This window comes from Porites lutea, chromosome 9 (assembly GCF_958299795.1).
Source record: "Porites lutea chromosome 9, jaPorLute2.1, whole genome shotgun sequence".
In the NCBI taxonomy this organism is placed as follows: Eukaryota; Metazoa; Cnidaria; class Anthozoa; order Scleractinia; family Poritidae; genus Porites; species Porites lutea.
In genome coordinates, this window is record NC_133209.1 from 13763031 (window position 1) to 13788146 (window position 25116).

The 25116-nt window shown below is 39.6% G+C and overlaps 1 protein-coding gene and 1 pseudogene across 1 annotated transcript; one reads left to right on the top strand and one right to left on the bottom strand.

Annotated features, from left to right (window-relative positions):
* Positions 1 to 7095: 7095 nt before the first annotated feature.
* On the top strand, positions 7096 to 10609 carry LOC140947357 (anoctamin-4-like). The gene is made up of 6 exons (XM_073396430.1): positions 7096 to 7175; positions 7800 to 7822; positions 8378 to 8507; positions 9157 to 9383; positions 9935 to 10015; positions 10097 to 10609. The coding sequence occupies exons 2-6, from the start codon at positions 7820 to 7822 to the stop codon at positions 10424 to 10426; spliced, it is 771 nt and encodes a 256-aa protein (XP_073252531.1). The 5' UTR covers positions 7096 to 7175; positions 7800 to 7819; the 3' UTR covers positions 10427 to 10609.
* An 8239-nt stretch (positions 10610 to 18848) lies between these two features.
* The window catches only part of LOC140947265 (uncharacterized), an 18629-nt pseudogene continuing 12361 nt past the window's right edge, over positions 18849 to 25116 (bottom strand).

A 25116-nucleotide genomic window follows, 5' to 3' on the forward strand; every position in this document is an offset into this window, starting at 1 on the left:
AACGAAAATTTTCCAACAGCGCGCGAGGGAGAGGCACGTTAAACTCAATCGAAGCATCAACAATTGTTTGCAAAAGCTTGCCTACCGCGGATCAATGCACTTTTTCTTCAGCGAGTTTCTTACTCTATGTGGTTTAAAATAACCGTATTATCAAGTTCTTACTGGAGTGGACTGGCGTACGCTTTTTGTGCAGCACGTTTATTGCTTCTCCTCATGAAGACAATCCGATAATTATCCCTTCGTTAGACATTCGAACAGAATTACTTGTGTGAAGGCTTTTGGTGAAACTGAAACTCTTTACTTAAGCCTAAGTCTTAAAATTATTAGCAGCCGGATTTATTGCAAGAACTGAAGAAAAACCTGGAGTATGTATAAAGCTTAAATCAGGGAGCAAGATCTATACTACTTGACACTGAACTATGATTCAAGAACTCAAAGAGACAGTTGCCGTTTAAATAGAGTTTAAAGGCCATGACTTTTCACAAAAGTTTTATAATTCTGCAGTTGCTGAACGCTGGGGAACATCGACTTAGGTGTGTTAGTTTTCTTCTGACTTTTAGCGCCTTATCTTGACTTTTTAGTCAAAGAGATGATTCTAGATCGTTAATTTTCTTTTAACGTTAATTAAACAGGTAGCAATTTACAGGCACTCAGTTTTGTTTGTGTTATTTACTCTCCTTGACTGATTCCCGCGAAAACACCGATTCGGCGCTAAAACTTTGATGATTTGGTTCTCAAATCTGTCTGCAATCTGCGTGTGTTTTTCAACTCGCTGCCGCGGTAAAAGTTTTCAACAAGAAAGAGAAAGCACTGTAGTCTTTTTCATTAGTTATTACTCCGTACAACCTGATTAGAGTTCTTTTGCCTTTTCTTTAAATCATACCACATGTGATCTGAGGGAAAGAAATCTGACGCGTAGCGTGACAACCGGCATAGTTGATTTCAGTTTGCACAGGCTTTGTAGACCGTATTCCAAGTACTCTTCGATCTTTTTTAAAAAAAGTACAGTGTATGGCAAAGTGTTGTTAGGATAAATTACATCCTAAAAAGGTTTCTTATGTTGATTATTAAATTGAAGATTATTTTTGCGAACGAACGGCAGCGAAAAAATTGATCTTTCATGCCGCGCGGCCGGGGATAATATTTTTCTGCATGGAAGTGAAAGTTGTTCTCAAAACTCACAAGTACTGTTTTCTAAAAGCATTTCTGAACGGTTTAGTGAGTCAAATGTTAAACAATAACATAACAGATTTTACGTAAAATGATGTGAATTTTTGTCCCGCAGACGATATTTTAAAAAGTGTTTTTTTCTGGATCAGACTGTATGCTATCAAATTTCAAACTGTAGTAAACTTTTCAACGCTCAGTACGGTGCGTATAAAAGCTGTCTTGTAAGAAATCCGTATTATTACAGCTTTGTCTGGCCGTGAATATGAATTTGTTATTTGAAATATATTTTTTTAATTCAAGTCTTCGTTCTGGAAAATGCTGAAGGTAATTTTCTCCATGATTCTGCGAGTCGTGTTCTCAGGTTTCAATTGCGTGAATGAGCTCTTCTCACGATCTGATCATGGCACTTTAATAATTCGGTTCAAATGACTAGGTTGGTTTGTCGTCATGCAGTCTGGTTGAATATATTTCTCAAGTTTGTAGAAAATGTTCTCTTTCCAATCGAATTGGAAGCTTTCAGCTAGTATTTTACCATGAGATGAAAGAGAGATAAAATTGCCGCTTGCGCTCGTGTGATTGCAGACAAAAAAAGGGCAAGCTCGTGAGGAATCTGATCGATATTTATTTTCAGATTTTGAGTCTAGAGAGGTATCTCACCCGTTTGTTTAAAAAAAGAACACGGTCGGTTTTCTCTTTTCTGGATGAATGTCAATATATAATTTGCTGATACTGCAATCGCTCTGAACACGGACTGTTTCTTCAGGTTTCTTGAACCCTGCCGAAATATATGGACCGCTTTCGGTGAGGAAGGAAAAATTCCAGAAACAAAGCTGTCCCTCTGGCATTAAAAATATGGGAGAGTTGAAAAAACTGACCCCCACTCCGCGGACTACCCACTGACCCCACTCCGCGGACTACTCTACGGACTAGTCCGCGGACTACCATGCGGACTACCCTAACTAATCAACCAAATTTACTTTCACGGAGAAAAGAGTTAGAAGAAGCGTACCTGCCTACAAGATCACACTTGATAAACAGCCGCCATCTTGATTTTCGCCATTTTACTCGACCCAGCCCTTCTTCTTCATTGCTACGTCCATTGCAGCTTCCGTTCTTGGATCGTCACGCAACGCTTCTCTCCAAACCTCGCGTGACGATCCAAATAACGACTGCGTGCCCTACGTAGGAGAATACGTCTCCAAGGGCCTTGTGGGCCAGGTGAATCCAAAAATATGGTGACTTCCAAGCACGGCTATAAGTAAGTTCTTAAAAACATTTTTAAGCTGAATATAACAAAAACTGTTACCAGCGCCAATAGTGGTCATCGATTGGCTGAACGGCGTGCTCTGACTTGTGGCCGATGAAGACTGGGGCGAGGCTAAAGGAGAGCTGGGTCGAGTAAAATGGCGAAAATCAAGATGGCGGCTGTTTATCAAGTGTGATCTTGTAGGCAGGTACGCTTCTTCTAACTCTTTTCTCCGTGAAAGTAAATTTGGTTGATTAGTTAGGGTAGTCCGCATGGTAGTCCGCGGACTAGTTCGTAGAGTAGTCCGCGGACTAGTCCGTAGAGTAGTCCGCGGAGTAGTCCGTAGAGTAGTCCGCGGAGTGGGGTCAGTGGGTAGTCCGCGGAGTGGGGGTCAGTTTTTTCAACTCTCCCTAAAAATATAGTGAAAGCTTTTGAGTTGAACTAAAATTGAAAACCATTTTTTTGTCCAGGAATGTGGTCAACATTAATAATAAAACTTCTCACGGCAAGCGTAATTCACGCCAGTGTTTACCAACAACGGGAAAAAAACTGCGATAGAGAGTTATTCTGCACTAATTCATTGTCGTTACATGTGGGAAGGATTAAGATGTCTGTCTCCAAGTTAAAATTCAAAGGAAGAGTAATTTGAACTGAAAAACGTGGATTAACATTTCACTTTTTATATCGGTTATCATAATTTCGTGCACAGCAAACTCACCGAGGCCGCCCGCTCGCGATGTTAGCCTATCGCAAAAATAGAGCGAAAGAAACTAGCTTTCTTAGACAAAAAATCGATCAAAAAAGAAGCTGAACGGAAACTTTGACCTCTCAAAAAGTTTTCTGCGATGAATTTTTGTGAAAACAGCGACCTTGAAAAAAAGACTTTGAGTTTGTTTTCTTTTCTGTAATGGCGGCCGTTAGCTTTGAGTTAGCTTTACTGGAGAAATTGACAACCTTACGATTAATAACTACAAAGCGTTCCAAACATAGTTAATATATAACAATTATTCACCGAAGTGGAGGTGGCTAGTCCTGGATATTTACCGAACTGCGAAGCAGTGAGGTAAATATCCACGACTAGCCACCGACACTGAGGTGAATAATTGTTTTAGTATATACTAAAACAGTGAGATCATTGAGCACAAAAATGATGATTTTTAACTCAAATACTGTTGCCAACGATTACAATTTTGGCGCGTAATGACCAGGCGGCTGCGGCCGTCGCTTTATTCTTGCCGACAATTAAAACTTTTCAAGGCATTTGTTTAGCTCTTGCGGGGAAATTTCTTCAAAAAGAGTTGTGAATTCTTTCTGTATTTAAAATCATTCTATAAAAAAAGATTATTAAATTTAGTTTGAAGCTTATTTATGAACAACTCAACTAAATAAAGTAAGCAAGACTTAAACTTAATTTGCATTTGTAAACAAAAACTTTTTCACCAGTTTTATCGATAAATTAGTGTCAAAAAGACAAAGCTTTACCTGTTAAAACTTCCAATCCGAACTTCGTCACCTTCTTCGTGTATTTCAGGAACAGCTTGCTTGATTAGTTGTGAAATTTGTTTGTTTGTTTACGGCAGAAAACCGGGAAGGCATTTTGCTCGCAACTTACGCGAGTTTGGCGTTGCTCGCTCGGAGGAACTGGAGGTGAATCAGTGAATAGTGCAGGATATTCACTGATTGGGTAGCCAATCAGAGCGCTCGAAAAACACTATCCACTGTTTTAGTATATACTAAATAGATTTAGCCAGGGCTAAAAGCGAAGCTCCCGTTAATAAATTCATAATTTGAATCAAACAATAAACTTGTAATCCACAGATAGGGCACATTCATGTGACTTTTGAGGCAAATTAAGGCTAAGTGATTTTAGAGAAAAATAATTTGACAGTCCAAGAGTGAAACAAATTTTACATCGAGTTAATAGTCTTATTTGTACACCCAAAAATAGCAATCATGTTCGATCACAGTAGATTAGGCCTGGTTTTGTATGGTTTTGTTATGTGTAATCTTTAAAAGCGTGTTATATTTACGCGCGGCGTTTTGAGTATTCCTGCATGCGATGTTTATGTTCGACTGGAAACAACCGGTGCAGCGATAAAAATTGCGGAAGGGACTACTAACAATCAATAAAATAAATATAATTCGGTGAAACATGTACAGAGACAATAATTTTCATTCACGAAGAGAGGTATTGAGAGTAAAGTGTCTCTGAAAATCATGAGTCAGGTAAGCATAAACTTTTTTATGTTTTAAGCCGCGGCTTCCCGGTGTTTTGCTCTTTTTCAAGATGAACTCAAAGCAAGAAAATCGCTCAGAGCTTTCTGTTTATAGCCAAAATCATAACTAAATAATCTTCGGAACCTTTTCTTTGAAATTGCGGTCAAAAAACGTCTAAAGGCTTTTTAAACCTGGTACTATTGTAGGTTAGATCATTGCTCGTGTATAAACTTAAGCCGCATAAACCATACGCTCGACTTCAGGAAACCGAAAAAAAAAACACATCAAAGACAATAACTGCTCAGGCTTACCAGTCGAGACGCTGCTTCTGAAGGTCATCAAGTGTTCCAGAATCGCTGGAGACTTTTCAACCCTCTTACGCCTCAAGCAAGGGCAAGTGGCTAAGCTCATTCTTGAAAACGATGCCATCCGAAATCGGATTTCCAATGACTTTATTGACAACCGGTGCATTTGTCAACATGAAGCGCAATAAACAGACCAGCCATGAATTACAGAACAATGTTGATAGCAGCTGTATTTCATTTTGCACACGAGGTATAAAAAGACAGTTTAAAACATCACAAGATGACACAAAACTCTTTCAGCTCCAGCTATCAGTAAGCAAGTTTCCAGAATTTTCCGCATGAACTCACCTGTAAAATTTTGACCAATCAGAACATAAAAGTTGGACACAGAACGTGATCAACGCGTGACAGTGAGAAAAGTCAACAGCGATTGCCTAGCCTGCATGTAAAAGCGGGTTGAATTTTGGCGGCCGAAGTCAGTTCGAAATCAAAATTTTAAAAATGCGGCTCATAAACACGACTTATTTCATATGCATTTTAAAAAAATTGAACTTGAGCTTGCGATCATTTGAAAAGTAGCAACTTGTCAGCGGATACCTTCAAAAAACACTCGAACTCAGTGGGTCGATACCTGAGCCCGCGATACGGTCAGGCGATACTGGTCAGCAGAAACACTATTTTGACAGCTGTCAATTAATCAAAACATGGATGTACAATATCAGGTTGCAGGCTCCCAAATTAGCTAGAAAGTGTGAGATTAATTATTGGGATGCCTGTGGTGCGGACGGACGGAAGGTCGGGTGGTCGGTGTAAGGTCACGTGATTGCCGAATTTTCTAGGATGGATAGATTTCCTAAGCTATGGGGTTTCGAATTGAGCCCGTGATCAAATAAAATATCAGCGCAAAACTTTAAACACTACGTGAACTCAATGGATAGAAAAATGAGCTCGCGATACATTCAGGTGATGATGGTCAGCGTATACTCTAGTTTGACAGCTGTCAATTAACCTTCATTAGAATAGTGAATATTCGAATTAACAGACTACGAGTGTGAGTAAGGCATATCCGTCCGGCTTGTAGTGGAAAAGGCCAGATCGTGTACCTCAGCGAACCTGAGCCCACGTTATTAGTTTTCTGATAGTGGTCTGCACATGTCCCATTTTCACAGCTGTCAATTACCTTAACTGGGCTTACCAATATAACTTTAAACGACTGTCAGCCAACTGACAGCCTTGCCCGGCGTAGTTTCGTTTTTATGTTGAATTGGTTAGTGTGACATATTATATCAGCTTATATGTAGGGGCAAAACGACTGGTCTTTCATCTGAGCCCGCGAGATGGTCATGTGATAATTGTCAGTGGATGTCTGATTTTGACAGCTGTCTATCTAATCGTACTCATACGGATGGCTTACATAGAGCGATTTTCGTATGACCTTGAAATGAAAACGCGCGAACAAAACAGAAACAACAAACGGACGGAAATAGAGCGATTTGATTGGTTTATCGAACGGATACAAACACACCTGGCTTTTGGTTGGTTAAACGAACGCTCGGCTGAAAAAACTTCATGCCCGAAGAACTTTCCAGAAATCGCTTTGACGTCATACTGCAACACGATTGGTCAATCGAACAATGCCTTCTCCATATTAGGGTTTTCTTTGGCGGGAAAAGGAAGAGTCCATGTTTTGTTCTTTTCAACCATTGGCTGATAAAACAAATAACGAACCCTTACCGAAACCATTTTTCAAGGACATACGAAAATCGCTCTAACTGAAAGGCTAGTCAAGCTGTGCAAGATCTATTGTGACATTTGACATCGGCTTAAATGAAGTGTGTGTACGGGTGGGCGTACTCTACGTCATAACCAAATTTTCTCGGATGGATAGTTTACCAAATTTTGTTACCATGGTGCTCCGCTTCGCGCGCGCGAGAGCTCCGCTAATAATCGTAAATTTCACGATTATTAACTACGAAGCCTGTCAGACGTAGTTATTAATCGTGATTTTCACGATTATTAACTATGTTTGACATAATTATTAATCGTAAATGACGTCCTTTACGATTAATAACTACAAAGTACCGCTCTTTACGATTAATAAGTACAAAGCCCGCCTTTTGTAGTTATTAACCTGGCAGATTTCACTACTAAAAATAAAAACACTACAAAAAAGTAGTGACACGAAAGACTCAAGGAACCGCTGGGGGATTTTACACTGTCCGAGTACAATGAAAAAGGTAAAGTATATAGACGGATTTATCATGACGTCATTGTTTACATTTTTGCTCATTAGCATAAGGGTTAACCCATAGAAGATGTAGCCTTGCATACCAATTAGATTCAAAATTAAAAGAGCTGGTTCATTTATGCAGGTTGTGCAAGTCTCAGCTCTTTGCAACCAGTAACAAAGAAAATAGCTGCAATTAAAAACTGCAAAATTACTGGGTGGCAAAACGTTAATGAGCTCATACATTCTTTGTAAATTTGGGGGTTTTTCAAAGAGATTTTCTCCGAAACTATTCGGTATATCGGGCTCAAATTTTCAGAGGTAACTGAAATTGTTCTGCTCTTACAATATTCAGAAATTTCATTTTATTAGTCAGATAATGATTATAAACCTATGCTAATGAAGCAAAAAATGTAAACAAGGATTCGCTCATTAGCATAGGTAAGCTAATTTCTTTCTCAAGGAACGTGGTACTTAAGTTCTTTATTAGGTTTGAGTAAAATAAACTTCAGTAACCATACGTTGTCATCTGATAAATGTTATTCACGCAAGGTTGTCATGGTGATTGTGTGGTTAGTAAAGTCAACTAAAAAATCTAGTATTGACAAGATCTTCTTCTCTTTTTTATTTGCAGTCCTTCAGTATGGATTTCTAATGGTAGGTGAAATTATTTTAACAGCAACCAACAACCTTATAAAACAACCTAAGATATTCATCTCTTCACAAGAAAGGAATTCATCACCAGGTGCCAAAAGTGACCCGCCATCAGGCGTTTGTGAAACTCACCAATTATTTGTAAACAGAGGGAAAAAGGGAGATATGATAGACTATGAGCAGTTTTTTTCCCCTCGGATCAGTAACCTATGTGGTACGTGGCAGCCTTCGAAAGGGGTGGGTAGTGAGCGAGGTTGTGCAAGGGAAAAGGAGAGAAGGTATCCCATTCCCTTTTCTCTCATTATTGCACATGCCACACAAGCCCTTGGGACAGTAGAGTGGGGCGTGGCAGCTGATTTGTGATGCCCCCAGTCTAAATGAATCAAAGTGAGTGCAAAAAATCTTGGCTGCACCTTGTGTTTGAAACCCACCTCCCCGAATGCGAGAGATTAGACATTTCTTCTCACTTTCTCTTGCATTTCTACTTCTGTGTTTTGTTTTGTTTCTTGTTTTTATTTACCTATTTATTTTTATTTAACATGCTTCATTTCGTTTCAGTTATTTGCCGCAGCATTTCCGCTGGCCCCACTGATCGCACTGCTGACAAATGCTATTGATATGAAAATAGATGCCAGTAGATTGTTGTGGATAGACAGACGACCCGTTGCCTTCAGAGCTGAAGATATAGGTTAGTAAATCGTCTCGGTAACCTCTATGTACCAACAGTATAAATGTTTTTTCCATTCAGTATGAGTGATGCGATAGTTAAGGGTTTTCCCCCAGCATAACCACCTTTTCTACGTCGAAACGCAAGACCTCCTCGACATTGCTAATACTACAAACCATAATAATAATCATAATAATTATAACGCAAGGAGGCCATAAACGTGAAAATAAGGTGTGTAATGATAACTGAGATATAACTTGGTTGAAGCAAAACAATTCTCCCGAAGTCTACCCAACGCTTCTCAGTTGCGCGCATACGTCCTGTGTGACAGAGTGCCCTCAACTCTTTTGTAGTTGTTCGCGGAATCTTCGACATGTACAGCTGGCCAATTTAGAGAGCCTCTTCGTTGCACATTATTTGTTAGCCCTGTTGATTTGTTAAAATTCCTTCTTGTCTCTAGAATCTCGGTAGGTTCTCGGTGTTGCGGTCGGGTGCGATCAATACAAAAGTGTGAAAAGACACTGTGCAATTCCCATACCATAATACAAAAGCCAACCAACAATGGTTTCCACAACACAAAGAAACACCCTGCAGAATCCCGGAAACTCTTTGGTTCATCTGTGCTGAGCCAATGATCACCGTAATTTATGCCGTCCCTTTTTTGTGTCAGGCATGTGGTACAGCATTTTGGAGTTCCTAAACGTTGCAGGCGTGGTTACCAACTCATTCCTGGTGGCTTTTACATCATCTTACGGTCGCTCATGGGAAGGTGACCCAACAACAAGCAACAGAACTGAGTTGGTGTTTAACAGCACGTCAAATGCAACAGATCAAGTTGTCATTATTACGGAGCATTTAGCTGGGCCAAGTAGACTGTGGCTTATAATTGGCTTTGAAGTAAGTCTTTCATTTAGAAGAGGCCAACATCTCTATTTTCAGAGCCTACACCTATATCCTATATTTACAGTTTTTAGTGGAAAAGTCTACTAGCATTTCCAAGGAAATTGTAAGTAGAGAGTTTAAGAAAAGCAGACAACCAGAGCGTCTTAGAACAGGCGGCTTACAGGAGAAAATGGTGCTTCTTCACTTGTCGAAGGCCGTAAGTTAGATAACTCATAGGGTTATTACGTCACCTTCGTTAAATAAAGAATATTGTATTGTATTGTATTGTATTGTAAGTTTGGCACGTTTCTCTGCCGTTGTGTGCAATTAAAAGCAGTATCGATGTTATTGAAGAGTTTGAAAAAGAGTTTGTTTTGTTTTTTATTTTTTTATTTATTTATTTATTTTTTATAGTATTAGCAACTCTGAAGCCCCACCAGTTTAGTTTTCCTATATGTAAGTAAAACAAGCTGGAACAAATGCAGAAGGCTCCCGTAAAATTGCTATTGTTTCTCTTTATTGTCATAGCTGCAGCTTTCTAATGTGCATTTGTTACTTTTTTTCAGCATATTGTGTTTTCAATAAAGTTCTTGATCGCTTACATCATTCCTGATACTCCTGCTGATGTCAAGATGGTCCTTTCCAAGGTAGATGGGGTGAACTTAACTACACCTTACATAAGGAGAATACCCAGAGTTTTAACATATCCCGTGTTTAATCTCTTACAGGAAAAGTTTCACGTGTCAAGAATTCTTGCTCAAGCAGGTGTGCGGAAGGGGTTTGGGAACAAACTTACAGAATCGGCCACCTCTTTCAAAAATCGCGGCGCCGAGAGTAGTGGTTCTTCATTTGCCTACTCAACGGAAGTCAAACATACCGCGAGCGGAAGAAGGCTTCTCGAGAATGGCACTAATAGTGGGTCTTATGACAACAATGAAGCGCTTGAAGTGATAGTAAAAGGTGTACCTTCAGGGACTACTGTGGGGAGGCACGTGAGGTCCCCCCGGTTAGAACCTCTTCCTAAAAGTTACACATCCAAGCATTCGATAAGATCGTGATGGTTTGGACATACCCTCGACCGGCCCCTTATACCTGAGCTCAATCAAAGTCAAGATTATAGGGCAGACAGTAAAATATTGCCATCTTCTCATGCATTACGTGCTCAGCTTTCGAACCAATAACAGTTTCATTGTACTTATTATTACTGTAGTTAACTGACTTGTTGTCAAAAGGAAGGTATCTTATTTAATAACTAATAACAGAAGTGAGACTTGAACTTAAATGTAGTGTATTATGAGGAACAAACATTGTTGTTGTCCAATTTTATCCTTGGTTTAACTTTGTTTTCCTTTGTTACAGTTTAATTATCACACATTGCCATGCATACTGACCCAAATATGTTGAGAACACGTCATACAGTTTTGTAGTATTTAAGAAGTTGTTTGATATATTTATAGCAACCAAATTTTATCCAGGGGCGTTATTTATTAAGCGATATATTAGCTTTAGTGGCTGTACAGAGAGTGGATGTAGTTGAAACGAGACGCGATGAAAAAAATCGCACATTCCTGGAATTTAAAATTTCAGTTAGAAATGTAGCTTGTTAGCGCACGCAGTTTATAAAACAAGTAACCGTCTTTTAATTAAAGCAAGAAATGAGCATCTTTTAGTCTTTATCACTAAAAAGTTTTAACTTAAGTAAATCTTCGTAGTGTTTAACAATTGAGGAGCAGGTTTAAAAACTCAAGGGGAAGCCAAGAGTTTTTAAACCTGATAATTCATGACTGCGAGATTTTTGAACGGCTTCAAAATCTCTGATATAGATCAACTCATTCTTGCACTGATATTCAGGGCCTGTTTACTTGGAGGTGGGAGACCCCAGGTAGGTGAGGTAACATGCGGCGGGTCACCCCACCTATCATGTAAACGTGATCAAATTAAAATGAGAGATTATATGGACAGGCGGGTTACCCCACCTAAGCGGGTTACCTCACCTACCTGGAGTCCCCCAACCCCATGTAAACAGGCCCTTGGATTTGGGTTTATTTTGATCTAAAAAATTGGACGTAAAGTTTAGCCGTGTCTTTATCAGATATAAAGACACTCATTAATTATTAAGTTCTTTCGTTTTTCTTTATGAATTTTTAATGAGTTTTTGAATCAGATATAAACACACTAATTAAACATTAATTTCTTTTGTTTTTTTCTTTATGAATTATTAATGATTTTTGGATGAATTTTTATAACCTGTTGCAAGAGAGAGCTGAATCCCCGGTGAATGCAGGAAGGTATAGAGACTATAATTTAGACCTCTTGCTAACCAAGTTTGAGGTCCGTACTGTAAGTTTCGGACAGTTTTTTCCGCTCGGATTTTTGAAGTGTGTAGGTCATAATTCCCAGCCAAAAAATGAGGTACGGACCAAGGAGACGAGGTTAATAGCGGAGCGCGCAAGCCGAGCCCCATAGCTAAGAAAATCTGGTAATCTATCCTTCCGAGAAAATTTGGTTATGAGTTCAGCGTACAACCGCACGCATCGGGGGAGGAATATGAGGTGAAATTTTGGATCTAAAGCAACCTACTCGTTTCGACGGTAAATCAAATGGCCGCCCAGACTTTTAGAGAGAAAATAAAAAGAACCAAAAAAGAGTCCTTGTTTTCACTAAATTTTAATGTCTACATTAACTTGGATAACAGGGAAAGAGCTAGAGCGTGAAATAAATAACAACGGAGACAAATTTCATTAGAAGAAAAACATGAAAATTAAATAGCGGCGGTCAGAAAATTTGAACTGCTAGCGGCTACCAAGGTGAAAATGAGCGGCAGTGAAAAAACAAAGTGAACAGGAACGCAAACATTTCCTCCAAAAAAGATATAATAAGGCAGTGGAAAGAAGTTTCCCATTTTAGAAGTGCAATACAACGGCAAGGAATTGTACAAAAAAGTGTGCTGCACGTGCAAAGCACCTTTTCTTTAGTATTAGTCGATTTTTTATTTTCTTTGAGGAAACTATAAATATTAAAGAGAGCTTCGCTTTTAGCCCTGGCTAAAGGTGCGTAAAAAGGGGCAACAAAAAACGTGTAACTTGACTTGCAACATTGCTGCAGAACAAGTTGAATAGCGATGTTGAGCGTTTTACCACCCACGTTCAAACCTGTCAACAAGCTGATTTGTTGCAAGACAGGTTCAGGATGTGGGTGGTAAAACGCACAACATTGCTATTCAACTTGTTCTGTAGCAATGTTGCAAGACGAGTGGCATGTTTTTTGTTGCCTGTTTTTACGCACCTTAAATCTATAATATATTAACAGATTAAGAGGTTATTAGCGGAGCTCCACGCGCGTGCGAATCTCGCGCTAGCATATATATCCCCAAATTACATGACCGTCCGCACTACAGGCATTATAATCATTGTAAAATCACGGCTCAATCAACAGGTATGGCAACCCAAATGCAACTATTAAAGAGGTTATTTTGGAGGGAAATCGCATAGCCACCCGCGTCTTGTCTTATAAAGCAGAGACAACTAAAGAGTCCATAAAGACGAAAGCGGAAATTGTTTCTGTATCCGTGTTGTCTAAAGTATTAAGCTAAAATAAATTGTCATGGAATATAGAGAAAGAGAAAGTAGGCGACAGGCCAGCGAAGCTCAACGAGAAAAAGAGTGACAGAGCTAAAGCGGAGATAAAAAAAAGCAAAGGAGACATTTTTTATTGGAAGAACCATGAAAAGTGGGGGTGAGAAAATGAGAAATGTTAGCGGCCACCCAGGTGAAAATGAGCGGCAGTGAAAAAAAGAAGTGAACAAGAACACATACGGCATTTCCTTCATAAAACGTGTAACTAGGAAGTTTCTGGACGTTTCACGTTGTATTCGTGCAAAACAACGGCAAAGAAATGTACAAAAAAGTGTGCCGCACGTGCAAAGTTGCTTTTTGCTAATTAGAGCTTTGTTGTTTTTTCACCGTTCTCGATGCCTTCGCCGCTTTTAATAGCGTCAAACGATTTTATATTTTGTTGGAGCAAAGTGTAAATATTATCGAGAGCTTCCCTTTTAGCCCTGGCTAAATCTATATATGAAGGCTCATTTTGGTGACCGAATCAAACTTCTGAGTTTAGCCCGCTGTACAGTGAAATATAACCAGCTAATTTGACAAATCATAGCACACAAACTCGGAGAGAGGGTTACCCTTGTGCTAGGGTTACCCTAGCGAGTGGGTTAAAGATAGCCCGGGTTTATGCAAATTTCACAGGTAGGGTTACCCTTAGGCTCGATTTCCGCCGTCTCCCAGGTCCGGTCTTTGATCCTCCCCAAAGGATGAGTGCGGGCTCATTTTCCCGAACAGCGGCTGGTAATCGAGCCTAGGGGTGCTTACCATTTGACAGAAAAAACCGGTTGGGGTGTCGAAAGCATAATGGCAAGCAATTTACCAGTTTACCGTAGAAATGCCACATCTGTCACAGTTTGAATCCAAAAAAGGGCGAATTTGTGTAGCGTAAGTCTGGAACCGGGAAGGAACCGAGAAATTGGTTAATGGTAAGCTGGTAAGAAACATTCCGTTTGGTTCGTACCAACCGGAATGAAAGGACTACCTCAAAACGTACTCCTCAATTTTCGGTTGGAATTTCTGAAAAGTGACCTTACCATTTACCTTCCATCCGGAATTTTCGAAATTTTCTGTCAAATGGTAAGCACCCTAGGTTACAGGGGGCGTTTTCCATTTAGGAAAAAAAACCGGAAATTTCGGTGGGAGCAAAAGTGGAATTTCCCATTGGTAAAAAGTTGTTTCATTTGGTCGTAAACCCCGGTACGTCGCGGTGCCCGACGGTGGACCTGGAACTGGTACAAACTACGAGAAACACACGACATTCCGTTCGGAAATTCCAACCGGGAAAACAGGCCCACCTTTTTAGATTTTCCACTTTTTTCTGGGAATTTTCCAGTGGGATGAACCGACGAAACGTGTTCCATTTACCGCCGAACCGCAAATTCCGGAAATGTTGACTAAATGGAAAGCGCCCCCTATCACCCGGGTCAACTTTACCAGCTTTACTGACATGTTTCGTCATGTGCGACATTCTTTGTAACGTCCAAGATTTGAAATAAAACTTGAAGTTCTCTATGGACAACACGTTAAATTTACGAAAAAACGGAAGAATATTACCATCGTAGACAGAAATTACCTTATATTGTCCAGATGTTTATCATTTAGCTTAAAAATTGGATAATTCCGTTCAAATTGTCCATTTGCACACCCTGTTGCATGTTGTTGCGTGTTGTTGGGAGTTGTTGCATCCGTTTACACACCACTGCCAAATCTGACACAGCAACTATGTCCAGAAATCTCGCACGTCAAATTTCGCGCGACTTACATTCATACTGTTTCGCAATGGTTTTAACCGCTGGTTTTTACTGTGATTCCCGGGCTCATAATGTCTGGAAAGTTCGAGTGGTCAAATACATGGTTGTTTATTGTCAAATAAAAGCCGCTGATCAAAAATATTGCCACAACCAAAATGGCGACGAAAACTCAAAGAAAATAAGTTTTCGAACAAGAGGTTTTTGAGACAATTTAGATGATTTTTGGCGGAGATATTGTAGAGCGAAGGTCTTGGATTTAAGCCGTGTAGTAGAAGAGTATTTATAAATAGAATTAATTCCAAATTCTTTAAACGTGGGAAGGAAGAATATGCTTTTTCAGTCGACAAAAAAACTCACGATAGAAACATAAGACTTTGTACTTGAAGATTTAATTTGTTGAGAGTTGTTGCGTCCGATTTCACGTAGCTTTAAGGCTGGTTTTCACCAGTGACAGAGTTGGAGTCGTATTAAATCAGAAGCGTAAAACTTTATGGTCTAGTGAAAACCGCGTTCTGATTCTACTTACGACTCTGTCGCTTACCATCAAGAGAAAACTTGGTTGTCGGAGTCGCAAGTAGACGTGAATGAAACAAACCAATCACAAAAGCGCGGGAACATGCATTGTGATTGGTTTTTCCTTCCGCTTCTGCCTCCGACAATTTGATTTTCACTAGAACGTAAACAATGGAGTAGTAAGTGGAGAAGGAGAAAATGGAAACATTCTGATTCTTATGACTCCGATTTTTTATTTTTACTAAAAAGTCATAAGCGCCTTTGCGACTCCAGCTCCATCGCTAATGAAAACCAGCCTTTAGACGTACGGAACGTTGTAAATTAACATTGAAATTTTGCACCAAAATTAAAGAGTAATTTGTCCCCTATGATATTACAAACAAGGTAACTAATGGAGCATTTGCAATTTAGTCAAGACTACTCCTTCTGAGATTGAACAATTGTAGCTAATTGTGCAGACACTGATGATGGTTCTTTGGTTTCAAATACCGCCATTTCATCCTCTGAGAGTCTTTGAATATTTGTGAAAAAGAAACAATAATTGCTGAAAACGCATTACTCAAGTTGCAACGATTGTGGAGGAAAAGCACAATTCATGGCAGTTTGGAAAAGTGTTCTCTCTGGGCCACGTCCCCCCCAATTTGTAAGCGGTCACAAGAAACCAATGCGTCTTAAGATCACAGTTAAAATCAAGGGTCCGAATCAAGGGAGGCAGTTTCATTGTTGTCTCAGACTACAATTCCACAATTCCAACCCTGAGGCTCGTTGAAAGTGGGTTGATTTTGCAGCTTGTGAGGATGTGTAGATATCATGGGGTGTTCTCCGACAAAGGCATGAAAGCTTTAAACTTTCCTTTTGAAGGAAGGGAGACCTCTTATTAACATGTTTGCAAGAAATCATTTGGAAACGCAAAAGTAATGAAAGAAGCATGAAATGAGCATTTTGAAAACAGATTTTCCAGGTCAACTCAAAAGGGATTGCATGATTACATGTAATGTTCTACATGTAATTCTAAGTATGTTCTTGGTTAAAAATTTTCAGATTGAGATCATAGAACCTAAATTTGTTTAATTTTCGTACTGATATTGAAAATATACAAAAATTCACCCTCTAATGTTCCACAACATTTTTGGTGGAGGGAGGGGAAAGAGAGATTTTGAATCTGCTCTTTCATGCACTCCTCCAAACAGATTTCTTTATTATATGGGGGCAATGCACTCATGGACCAGGGTGCTTTTATGGTCTCCATCTCATGTTGTGTTCAACTGTTGCCTTTTATACTGGTTCTACATGGTGGCAGCAAACTCTTGAAATGCCTGAAACCATCCTACTACCTCAAGAAGAACTGCCCTCTGAAACTGATGAAAACTTACTTGTTTAGATTCATCTCGTCTAATTGTAAAATTTACAACATAATAATGAGTAAACTCCGTGCAAAAGGACCCAACATTGTTGAATGTTATCTGTTGTGTCCATTTGCACACCCTGTTGCATGTTAATTGTTGCGTGTTGTTGGGAGTTCAGTTGCCCATAGTTTGAAACCAGTCAAACTTTTAGCTACGTGCAAACAGAGGCAACAACTCCTAATTGTTGGGCCAACAAAGTTGGGGGTTGTTGCATCCGTTTGCACGTATAGCTTTACAATCAACCTATCGGTCAACAACGTTATCGACCTACATGTTTTATTTGTTTATCACACGTAACCCCCCAAAATTGAAACAACAGATAAGAAATAAATTTAATGACAAAGTTTATCAAAAGTTTTAAATTAATTAAAGTATAACAACTTTTGAAAACCTTTGTCGTCAAAAAAAAGGTGTAAGTGTCACTGTTTTTCTGAGTATTTTTAATCTTAAGTTATTGATATTTTGATTTTTTACCAGTCGATTGAGTTTCAAAAGTGATCTGCAACTGGTTTTGTTTAACTTCGCTTCAGAATCTCTATAATTGGTCTAGACAACTCACACCACCCAGTGCGGTTCCTAGGAATGTTCCTTTTCTATGCCTTGGCAGGGCCGTAGCCAGGAAGAAACTACAACCGAGGCGAACACACGGTCCGTTGTACGAAATCAGCCGTATGAAATCTTCTAATATTATCAGTCTGATAAAAAAAATAAAAATCGACAGTATTTGGTTAAAATTTTACCGAGGCGAGTGCCTCGGTTCGCCTCATACTGGCTACGGCCCTGCTTGGTGGAGAAAGCCAAGCTTTTGGAAATAGTTTTTGATACAATTCTTTAAAAAATACACCACAATTTGATCGAACGACTTGTAAGCCTGTGCTTAATGGATAAGCACCTGGCATTCCCTGAAGGAAACAGATTCAAAACTAGAACCAGCCACAACGTGATCATTAGGGTTTTGTCGCATCTCCAGGAGTTTGCTGGGTTTTGCTTTTAGGGGGTTACTGACTCTTTGAGACACTTTCCTTTTCTCTGACTGACTTGATTTTTGTTTTATGACACCAGAAACTCTGATGATACTCAATCAAATGGCACTCAATTCAGCACAGCTGTACCAGTAATGCTAAGAAATATTCAGTAAAGCTTATGAATACAAAAAAATACTCCTTAATTACTGAGTATTCAAAATGTCTCCCTTTATTATTAATCATTATGAATGAAAAAAATTAACCAATGTTAACAAGGTGATTAAATACACATCAAATAAATGATTAAAAGTTCAGCAAACCCATAGATTCAAAAAACCTACTTCTATCCGATAACATATATTCAGAATGTCTTAGTCTAGTCTTAAATGCTTTATTCTGAATAGCAAAAAATCAATGAATTATGAGCTCCAACGACACACAAAAAAGATTAAACAGGTCAGAAAGTCCACGGATACAAAAATACTACTAACTTATTACTAAGCACCTAAAATGTCTCCATCTCGGCTAAAATACATTACTATGAACTTAACGAAACTCCCTCTTTCTGTTAGTTTCCCCTTTCTTCTTCAGCTAACAATCCACTTTTAATACTACACCAATTTATTGCATCTTCAAGGTGGTTAAGATAATTTGTTCTAAGTGAGTGATAAGTGTTTTAAGGGAAAATACGAGCAAGGGTTTTTAAAAACTCTTGCTCGTGTTTGTCCTCAAAACGGCTAAAAGCTTGTGATCACGAGGAGGGGGACATGGGGGCTTACGGTATAGAGAGGAGAAGTGTGACGTCACGTTACCATGGTAGCATTATTTCTGGATGACAACAAAACCAACGACGACGGCGACAGCAAGGAGAACGGCAAAAAATAAAATGTTTATATTAACAAACAACAACTTTGCACGTGCATCATGCTGTTTTGTACATTTCTTTGCCGTCGTTGCACCACTACGACATGAAACTTCTTAATTTCACGAGCCCGCGTTATGGAGTAGGTGAACACAACACAAAAATTGTCGCTTTCTTTTCTAAACTTAGATAACGTTAGATATGGTCCCAAAGAAAATTTCGCTAAGATTTGCCAAATTAAATGAAATTGAATAAGATCGGTGAAGTTCGAAATAGTGCGAATAGACTTTTAAGTGACTTTATTGGTTTGTTGTCATCCAAACATTTTGCTACCATGGCAACGTGACGTAACGACTTTTCCTCTCAATTGCAGTGTTGAGCTTTTTTTCAAGCGGTATTTCGGTAATTTTGATTTTAAAGCGCGGTATTGCGGTATCATTTAGCCCTGTCGTATTTTTGGCTAATGGTATTCGGTAAAAGAAGATCCTTCACAATATTGCGGTAATGTTCATTACGCTCTCCTGTCTAATGCACGTCAGTATTTTTGAGACTTTTCACTAATGGTAGCACAATTTGTGACGGTTAATCTATGATGAAATTGGTAGGGCATCCTTTTCGATCGTTGTACCGATCATAAATGCGATATCGGTATTTCGTCGATCGACACGGTATTTCGGTATTTGCCAGTTTTTGTTACGGTATTGCTGTATTGGGTACTCCCCCCCAAATGTCCCCCTCCACGAGGCGCTCTAACAAAGTGTCAATACGTGTGGTTGAGGAGAACTTTACATTGTCCTTCCTGCTTACAAGTTGGCATTACTGTGGGGATGATCCCACCTTCCTGCATACTATTTGGCATTAACTACTGTACAAGAGAGAATGATCCACCACCCCCCCCCTCGCCCCACCTTCCCCACCCCTGACAAGCCAAATATATGCTAGGCTTGGACCAGCAGTGGGAGGGGATGGGTGGGGTGCTTCTGCTATCACTGGCCAACATTCGCAGCAACTTACACTACTGTGTAATTCTGTTGTATGTTATGGATACTAACCTCGACAGGATTCCTAAACAAACTAGATAAAAGCAATGAAAAGAATGTATGCTCAACACGTTTCATTAGGTGTCATTAGAGGTTTTAAGAAAACTAAATTCAATTGCAAAGCCTAGAAACATCTTCCTAAACAACTCCAATTTTTTCCCAATACTATGGCTAACTAGTAATTTTGCTTCTCATACCACAAGACATTCCGCGAAAACTCGCAGATACACGCCTTTGTAATACGTTAATCTATTAATTGGCTGGCGATTAGAATATTACGAATACTAAAGCAAATGTTTCAAATCATCAGAATTCAAATCGTCTGTTTAGTCAAAGCTGATTAGTCCATGAATATACTTTGATTATTATTTGCTGTTTAGCAAACTTTCATATAAAGTGTTTAAGTCGAAGGCGTTACGGTGGCAACAAAGCTGGAAGTAACACAGTCTGGAAGCGAGTATTTGCAATCATATTTTTCTTTAGGAAAAAAATACCTGTCCTGTTCCATGGTTCTGATAAGTTTCGGAAACACGAGTAGAAATTTTAACGTTCAAGAAACGCAGCGAAAACAGGAGCCTCGTATCCTCAAGTTTCTTCAGAGCTCTTTCTTGTCATCTCAAACTTTTACGAGACATTACTAGTTAAGTGTTTTTGTGGAGGTACAGAAGTACGGCTTTTGGCCCGCATATTGCCATTAACTGTTCTCTAATCATTACTTCACGCCGGGTCAGCTGTCGCGATTTTTCGGGTCACTCAATTTAAGCCAAGGAACTACTTTTACAGCTTTTATCCGTTTGAGCCCAAAGTTTGTAGGATGGTAGAACTTTGTATTCTAAACAATCGTACGTTTTTTGTTTTTCGATTTTAACGGGTTTTGGCGGGAAAATGACGTCAAATGATTGACAACAAAATTGCAATTTCAACTAATGATATAACAAATTAAAGACAAATAGTTTTTCAAAGGGTGGGTTAAAGTCACTCGATTAAGAAGATATTAAGAATTGATTTTTGAATTTCCTGCCATTTTGCTACTATTTTTAAGGAAACACAGGTTCATTTCAAAATGCTATATCTCCTAAAGCAACTGAGCTTTTCAAAAATCTTTTTCTCATTTGCTTCTATCCCGTCATGCTCTTTAAAAATAATCTGTTTGTTACGTCACTTGTTGAAGTTTAAATTTTGCTCTTAACCATATGACCGAATTTTGCCGCCAAAAACCGTTAAAATCGACAAACAAAATACATACGAATGTTTGGAGTACAAAGTTCTGCTATCTTGAAACTTTGGGCTCAAACGGATGAAAACTGTAAAAGTAGTTCCTTGGCTTTAACTAAGTGACCTAAAAGTCGCGACAGCTGACCCGGCGTGCTTTAGTTGATAACTATAGCTGCTGAGAATGCTGACCTTTCCTTTGGCAGTTAGTTGTTCATTCTATATCAGTAGTCGGTTTCGTGTAGCTCAAAGTCTCCACACTTAATTTTCTCAATCCCTGGGGGTGGTTTTAACTTTCGTTGCTCCTCTGGGGCTTCATTGACGATCAGTGCCATTCCCTCAAGCAGGTGCCCGTCTATGTGGCAGTGAAGAAACCAATGGCCAGGATTATCGGATATGAAACTGATGACAACGTATCCCCCAGCAGGGACTGTAACTGTGTCCTTCCTTACCGTATTTCGATTTATAGAAAAGAACGGTGGCGTGCTCGCCCACCTTGGTCTGGTACAACTCTTATTGTTGCAACCATCCTTTGTACAATGAACATCATCGCAGAAAATATCTTTGTTGTGCTCTTTGACAAAAAAATTGGTTTGGTTATACTTTGGATATCCAACATGAACAACATGAAATGAATGGCCATGAAGGTGAATTGGATGAGAATGGCTGTTACGGCCAATATTTGAAAACACGAATTGAACAGTTTCCTTGTATGGAATGTCAATCTTATAGACACACGAGCAATTGATTGTCGATGGATTGCAATCAGCACTGGGGTCACAAATTTTGGACTTCTCGAGAAAATCTTGATTTTGCGTTTGGGGTGGAAAGGAGGGAAGGATGAAATTGCGCCCATTCACTGAACTAGTAGTAGAGGAACCCTCAAAATTGAAGTTCATGAAATGCGTACAATCTCCCCAACTCGCTTTAGGGTTTGGAAGTTCGTTGTCTGGAGTTGGCTCAAGTAAACTAAAGCTTTGAACGTTAATACAGGTGATGTAATAGGAGGGATGGAATTTCTCAAATGGACAGTTCACCGCTTTGCATTGATTGTCTTTGCAGCACTGACGGCCTGGAGACGCATTTTTTATACTCTCATATTCTGTGGACGGTACATTATCATCCGGATTTTCCGAGTCTGTGTCTTCTTTGTAGTGCAGAATAGCCTCTGCCACATGATTTAGTGTCGGGTAGGGTGGCCCTTCCGCGGTTCTATTTATCTCCAGCGTCTCTGCACGTATCCAGTAGTCTTTTACTTCTTCTCCTGCATTTAGTAGGAAGTCATACCTCTCTCCAGTTTGGATAATGATGTAGTCAACGTTATCTATGGGTTTAATCCAATAGCCGTCTGTGGCCACCACAGTCAACTTATGACCATCAATGGAGAATTTGTAAGCGTACGTTTCTTGGGCTCCAATCAGCCTGAAGCGATATGTCTTTTTGGGCTCAACAGTAAATATACTCAGTCTTGTTTTATTGTATGGAACATCAGCATGTCTTCCTTTGCCATTTATGATTCCAGAAAAATACGGGATAGGGCCAGCCCCTCCGTTATCAAAACTAACTGTAGGCCGAAGTCTCTTGTCACTTTTAGTTGGTACCTCGCCAATCGGCTTGTCTTTATAAAAACCACCAGCTTTAAACTGTGTGAACAGGTCCAAGGATGCCTCATTTTGCCAATCGAGAAGCGTTAAGGTATGCTGATCTGGACGGTCCTCAAATTCACGGTTTAAAATCCGAGCGAGATTTTCCATTCTTTCTTTTTTTTCTTTAACTATAAGACCACCGAAAAAGCCATCTGTTCTTTGAGTGCCACTGTGAGAGTGGTACCAAAACGTCCCAGCAGGACTAGCCTTATACTGGTATGAAAAGCTAGATGAGGGTCCTATCTGACATTGAGTTACTTGTCCCACACCATCCATATAAGGTGAATCTCTCTGGTGTATCCCATGTCAGTGAACGGAAATACCTTCAGTAGTAAGCTTGTTGTGAACATTAACTATAACAGTTTGCCCCTCGTGAACAATCAAGGTAGGTCCAGGAATTTGTCCGTTGACGGCTATTGCCATGCGGTACGTTTTACCATCTACAAACTGGGGGCTAGTGCAATTCGCATTGTTCAGTGTTGCACATTGTTGTCTCTCAGGGTCACCCAGAGTCACGGGTATTCCACTTTCATTGATATAATAACCCACTCCTTCGAAGCCACGCGTAGCTATTCCCGTAGGTTCATTTATGAATAACTTTTCATAACTGGTGAAGGTTTGAATTTCGTCAATTTCAAGGTTGAATATACAAGAATGTTCCTCTTCCTTGCATTCACAACTTGATTTGCCATATTCACAATAGAGGGTTTCTTTTTTAGGCCCATGATGGTTTACAAACGGGGGCCCTCTTCGATTCTCATAATGGTGTCCAAACGGGGGCCCTCTTCGATTCCCAGGATGGTGTCCTGACGGCTCCCTGCGGATCATTTCCTCAGCTTTTACATTGTTGATGAACGCTATTAAGAGGGAATATAGAAAAGGCATTTAGTTGCGTAGCTTAACACGTAAGAACTTGTTTTGTTGAAGTCAAACGCCAAAACTGTATTTACTTTTATTGGTACTTTATTTCACGGGTCTTTAATTTCGCGTTTTCCCGATTGCAAAAAATCGCAAAAATAAGGACCCGCGAAAATAAAACCTCGTGAAATTTAAGCACGCGAAATTAAATACTCATGTAGAAAATTCAAATCACAGGAAAAAAATATTTAGCCTGTGTACAGACGTCCCCCCTCCGTCAGGAAAAATCGGGAGAGGAGACGTCTGTGAATCGCCGACGATAATCGTGTTCCCGTTTCCCCGGAATGTTGGGGACAGCCTCTGATTGGTTGTAATATTTATGCCATGACGCAAATAATTTCCGGTGTTGTGATTGGTCAATGAACCTCAGAACAGATTCCCAGGGGAAAAGCTCAGCCTTTGTGGACATTCATATTTGCCGTTATTTGTATTTCGGCTCTCTCGAAAAGGCATACCACCGATGTTTGCTGCACCGGTTGCGGGTGCGTCTGTCTGTACCAGTGGGTATTGTAAATAAAAGAGAAGGCATACAAAATCCAACGTTAACAGCCAAGGCAGGTCAAGCTTGCCCCAAAAAGATTCTATTAATGAATTGATTATTTGAAAAAATGAATCCGTTAGTCGTTCCCGTAACTGGTGTCAAATTTAAATCGGCATTCCTGTATGCGTAATGAACAGCGAATATTTTAAGAGAACTCTGCATTTGGTCAGATTGAAAATCTTTGAATGGATTAAATGTCTTAGAAGACATTTACATCAAATTCAGGGAAACTGAGCTGGTAGAAATTTCGTAACTAAATCTCGTGTGAATTCACGGCTCATTACGCATGCAAAAATGCACACAGAGATGAATCTGAAATCTACAACTACCAACCGTTCAACTTAATTTCGAATAATAAATACATTTATGGATCTTGGGAGGTACGCTTGACCTGGCTTGAGTGAAATCATCTTCAACGTGAAGATGTTCGTCTAGCCTGTGCACAGACGCCAGAGCTATTTTTTGACCTACCTGTGCCTTTTCAACTACCGAAAGAACAAAAAAATAATTTATGCAAATTTATACCGGAACACGATTAACGACGGCGATTCACAGACGTCTCCTCTCCCGATTTTTCCTGAGGGAGTGGGGACGTCTGTACACAGGCTAAAAAATATTAACTTGAAATAGCAACATCATATACGGGATATGTATCGACAATATAACTTGTTAACTGGTTAGACTGGTAAACTTCGTTTTGGATATTCAGAGCGAAACAAGGTTAATTTGTAAAGCTTTCACACATTGCTTTACAGGTTAACTAGAAATTTGAGAATGCTTAAATCGCGAAATTTAATGTCCTTTTCTCATATTTGCGCGTTGAAATCGCGAAAATAAAACCTCGCCAAATACTCGCCAAAATCGCGAAATTAGGTAGCAAAAGCTCACTTACACTTTATTTAGCCAACTTAAAGTCCGTGATATATATATATATAGCATCAATACTTTTATGATCTTTTATGTACCCGTATCACCATGATCATTTGCCAGTAGCTTTCTTAACCTCTTTTTGAGGGACCGTACGTTTATTACGTCCCAGTCGGGAAGGGTGGGGGGGGGGGGGAGGGGGGTTCAGAAAAGCGTGGTGTATCAAAACTGTACCCCCTTAAAATAATTACTTATGACCATTGAACCCCTCCTTGGCAATAAAAATTTTTAAAATGCACCTCCCTCCCTCCTCCAAACCGTTCTAGACTAAGTCTATTCTTCCATCCTTGGACATTGATTTCATAAGCTATAAGATGCCGGTAGTTGACAGCGTAGCGTGTGATTTTGAAGGTGCACGC

What these genes read in the sequence shown, in the direction of transcription:
- LOC140947357 (XM_073396430.1), top strand. An exon ending in GGCTTATAATTGGCTTTGAA is followed by an intron (nt 9,384 to 9,934) that starts GTAAGTCTTTCA and finishes ACTTTTTTTCAG; the next exon opens with CATATTGTGTTTTCAATAAA. An exon ending in TCAAGATGGTCCTTTCCAAG is followed by an intron (nt 10,016 to 10,096) that starts GTAGATGGGGTG and finishes AATCTCTTACAG; the next exon opens with GAAAAGTTTCACGTGTCAAG.